General features: G+C 40.0%; 1 protein-coding gene across 1 annotated transcript; it reads right to left on the bottom strand.

Moving 5' to 3' along the window:
* Nucleotides 1-299: 299 nt before the first annotated feature.
* Nucleotides 300-2,974, bottom strand: LOC137708284 (uncharacterized). Its single transcript, XM_068447328.2, has 6 exons — nt 2,808-2,974; nt 2,665-2,705; nt 2,196-2,359; nt 1,722-1,821; nt 1,443-1,612; nt 300-1,163 (listed from the first exon to the last, which is right to left on the bottom strand). The coding sequence occupies exons 1-6, from the start codon at nt 2,861-2,863 to the stop codon at nt 657-659; spliced, it is 1,038 nt and encodes a 345-aa protein (XP_068303429.2). The 5' UTR covers nt 2,864-2,974; the 3' UTR covers nt 300-656.
* Between the last annotated feature and the right edge of the window lie 1,385 nt (nt 2,975-4,359).

Consider the following 4,359-nt stretch of genomic DNA (forward strand, 5'->3'; position numbering starts at 1 on the left):
CTATTTGCTAGCAAGGGAAGCAAGACCAACATAATTTCAACCAAATCTTATATCATTCGAATTACAGGCCTGTTTGGAAATGCTTCTTTAAAAAGCACTTATGCTCATAAGCGCTTCCTACAAAAGCACTTCTTTTTGTAGTACATTCAAATGTTTAAGAGGCACCTTCAACTTTTTCTGTCAAACATTTGGTAATCTGAAAGGAATTTTTGTAACCAAAAAGCGCTTTTAGTTATTTTAAAAGCACTTCAAAACAGGCCTGTAATATATCTAGACATATTTATACTAGTTATGTCAACTCACTGAAAGTAGCTGTATATTAACAAAAGAGTTGAAACTAATTTGAATATTTCACACTGTGCACACTATAGAGAAACCAATGCAACGAAAGATAATAGGCAGATAACTCTAGTCTAGGCTGATTCTACCAAAAATATGTTACAACATAACAGTAAGTTTCTAAATCCCAACATACGACGACAATAAGATGCCTAACTGATAAACGACAGAGGTCTCTAAATTAGTGATGATCTAACTTTGGTTGTCCGTGCGATAGAGTAGACCATCGAACAAACTAATGGTTGATTCGATCTCCTAGCTTAGAGCCTCTTGCAGTAATCTGCATGCAACACCTATTGGGAAGCTTAAGCATAATTCTACCTTCCGTAGGGATGGTAACGACTACTCCCACCATAACCTGCCCTACTACCATACATGCCTCGAGGCCCACCATAAGTAGCAGCAGGGCCTGAATCATAGCCATCACCAGAGCCTGAACCATCGTAACCACCATAGCCCCTAACTTCATGCCCATATGCACCTAACCCACTACCATCATATCCCCCACCAAGCCCTTCACCGTAGGAACCAAAGCGACTAGGATAGCCGAATGATGACTCCCCATGATAACCAGACAATGCACCTCTAAAACCACCTCCAAAATCAGTAGTATCTGGATATCCACCATAATCACCAAACCTACTGCCAAAACGTCCAAGTGACCTATAAGGAGGAGGGCCATAACCACCAGGACCGAAACTACTCATGGGGTCGCCAAATGCACCGAATCTATCATTGTAAGGGTGTGCCCTAGAGTCAGTACCAAATGCAGGAACACGTGCGGGGTTTGAGGCCTTCTTTGGTTCAGCCTTCTTGATCTCAACCTACAATAAAGAAGTGAGTTAACCTAGGTTTTTATACTTCACAAGTTTTCTGTAGGACTTGGATTTATGTAGAGGGAGAAAACCCTGCATTCAAGTCCAGTAGTCCACTAATGATGAAATCCGGATAAAACTAGGGTGACTGAAACTATGACAAATGTATACAACAAAAATCTCACAATTCTGAGAATACTTTAAAGGAAAACCTTCAAATATTCCTTTATACATAAGACGCCCATAATATATAGCCAACACCATGAATGACTGTTGCCAATAACTCACCTGTGTACCTGCCATATCAATCCTATTTCCATTTGCGAGAACATTATCAACAACATGATCGCTGTCAAATACAACAAATCCAAATCCTCGAGGGCGCTTAGTGACATGATCACGTATGATCTCATGCTCCACCACCTTACCAAATTGTGAAAAGAAGCTTTTGAACTCATCTGATATTCAAATGGACAATTTGAGTTAGAAGCAAACAATTCATCAGTTGCGCAACGAAAAATATAGCATTAGTAAACATCCAACAAAAGAAAAATAATTACAACAAACCTTCAGGGAAGGTCGGTGGAATCCCACCAACAAAAATTTTCTTTGTTTTAAAATCATTTCCCTGACCAGCCCCCTTTGGAATGGTTCTCTTTATCTCAACCTGGTTGAAATTGACCACAAAGTTATGTAAAAGAAAATTCCTAAAGGAACATTGAAATCAATTTAACAGTGGAAACATCAAGGAGCTTTAATCTGAATACAAACTTCACATCAACTGTCACAATTTGATAAAAATAACCTCAATATTTACTACTCGAATCTAGACATTGTACTGCAGAACAGGCCTACATATATTTGCTAATAGAAGGAACAATTCCTTATCTTTATGGATATTAAAAGGAACACCAATTCCATATAATGTCCGTTGCATTCATTCTCAATCGCACAGTCCAATGAAGGATTCAACACTTAAGCGAACTAAACAATTCTCTATACAACCAATCATAACAAAAGAAGGAAGAGGATGCTGCTTACCTGTTTTCCGTTGATCACATGAGTCTCTTCAATTAATTGGTCAACAACAGCAGGATCCTCGTAGGTGATGAACCCGAACCCCCTAGGTCGACCAGTTTCACGGTCTTTCATGATCACAGAGTCAATTATCTCCCCATACTTCTCAAAGTAATGAACGAAGGTATCTGTAACCAGATAATACAACAAACACATTGCAGGTAGATATGAGCAAAATTCGACGATAACCCATCAAAATTTTAAAGCAAAACACGGATACAAGTTGTCAACAAAGTCCATTGAACATCATAATTCACCAAAATTCATACCAATTGTAGTTAAAATCATACTAGAAAGCAATAAAAACATAACCTTCAAAAAACCCATCAAAATTTCGATGGATAATCTTGATAGAAACTGTTAATTAAAGCTAAAACCCCATAAAATCACGGAACTAAAGAAAACCCATCAAAGTTAATAGAAGGAATCTTACTCAAAGTGGTGTCTTTAGCTAAACCACCGATGAAGATCTTTCTGCAAAACAAGAACACACAAAACATACAACCCATTAGCTTATTATCACAGTCGGAGATGAAACAACCCTTAGAGAGAGAGAGAGAGAGAGAGAGGAAGAACCCGGGGCTAGCACCATCGCCGGAGAGAGGGTTATAGTTACTCTTCTTGTAAGCCATGTCCGTCGGGATTTGAGTGGTCGAAGATCCTGAAATTACCAGCGAATTTTGGTTTTTTAGAGCCAACGAGGAACCAAAAAGTGGAAAAACACACTCTGCTCATTATCTATAAGCAAAGGGGAAGAAAGCGATCAGAGTTTGAAGGCTAGGGTTGGGCCTGGGCCTTGAGTTTGGGCCTCGTGTTGTTAAATACTGATCAATTTTGTAATATTGTACTGCGGTAAATTAATTCCTAAGTAATTAGAACATCTCCAAACAAAATATCAAACTGCGACATAGATATATAACAGTAAAAAATAGCAGCAAACTCTTTTCAACCGAGCTTTCAACTTCCTATGTGGTGCTGAATCATTTGACGGCAAGGCGTTCTGCTGTCAAATTTGACAGCAAGTGTCATATCCATTTAATAACTTTTTAAGAAATGTGATGCAATATAAAATAAATGTTACTATGCGTTTCACGTATTTGGTTGATTATCTCAATAATTGAACCCTACAAAAAAAGAAAAAAAATTTATAAAATGATATTATTAATTAACATATCAGGTGAAGCAAAAATTGTATAAATATCATGTGACATCCCGTCCCGAGATTATTAGAACGTACGTGTGAAATTACAAATTTGCCCCTAGTTCGTTTTCGTTATGTTTTTGGTTACTTGGTGTGGGGTTGGCAGGTGCTGGGCCACACACACACACAATCATCTTCACTGTCTCTCTGTCTCTATCCATTTCTCTGTCTCTGTCCCGTGTCTCTCTCTCCCTTCCCTTTCACCATAAACGTACGGACAAACACACAACTCCCTCAAACGTTCACAGATCGAAGGAACCAAGTACAATTTTGAACTCGTGAGGCTCGTGCGAGTGCAACCATACCATTTTCAGGTGAGAACTCTAATGTTTTCATGTCGATTCGAGGTGGTCCGATTTGGGTACTATTCATGCAAACTTATTGTAGCACGTTTTTGGGATTTTGAAGCTCGTAGGTAGCTTGGTGGTGTCCCAAGGAGCCTCGGAGTACTTCGTTGGACGATTTTGGACGTCGGGATAGCCTGGTTCGAAGTTGGCCGATTTTGGAGTTTGTGGACAGGTATGATCTAGTAGTTTTTAGGCCTTAAAAGTTGTTGGGTCGTGTTCTCCTAGTTCTAGGTGTTATTTTGGTTCAAGAATCGTGGAAAAAGGTTGAAAAACGAGTGAGAAAACACGGTTTACAGGTTTTCCAGTTTTCCGGCGCCGGCGACGGCACCGGAGATTGAACGGGGAAGAAGACGGAATATTCCGTTAGAGTTGACGGAATCCGTTAGAAATAACGGAATATTCCTCACGGCGTCAGTTGACGCCATCCGTGTGCACCGCACGTGCCTGCGCGTGGCCGACGCGTGTGGCCGTGCCTTGGCCGGCACGTGGGGGCGCGTGCGGCGGAGGAAATTTTTTCTAAAAATACGATTGTGATCCTGAGGTTGTGTAGAGCACGTTGGTATATTCATTTGTCCAATTT

The sequence above is a fragment of the Pyrus communis genome, chromosome 17 (assembly GCF_041283825.1).
Source record: "Pyrus communis isolate YQ-2024b chromosome 17, ASM4128382v1, whole genome shotgun sequence".
In the NCBI taxonomy this organism is placed as follows: domain Eukaryota; kingdom Viridiplantae; phylum Streptophyta; class Magnoliopsida; order Rosales; family Rosaceae; genus Pyrus; species Pyrus communis.

What these genes read in the sequence shown, in the direction of transcription:
- LOC137708284 (XM_068447328.2), bottom strand. Translation starts at nt 2,863, where the DNA reads ATGGCTTACAAGAAGAGTAACTATAACCCTCTCTCCGGCGATGGTGCT. An exon ending in AGCTAAAGACACCACTTTGA is followed by an intron (nt 2,360 to 2,664) that starts GTAAGATTCCTT and finishes ATCTGGTTACAG; the next exon opens with ATACCTTCGTTCATTACTTT. An exon ending in ATGTGATCAACGGAAAACAG is followed by an intron (nt 1,822 to 2,195) that starts GTAAGCAGCATC and finishes AATTTCAACCAG; the next exon opens with GTTGAGATAAAGAGAACCAT.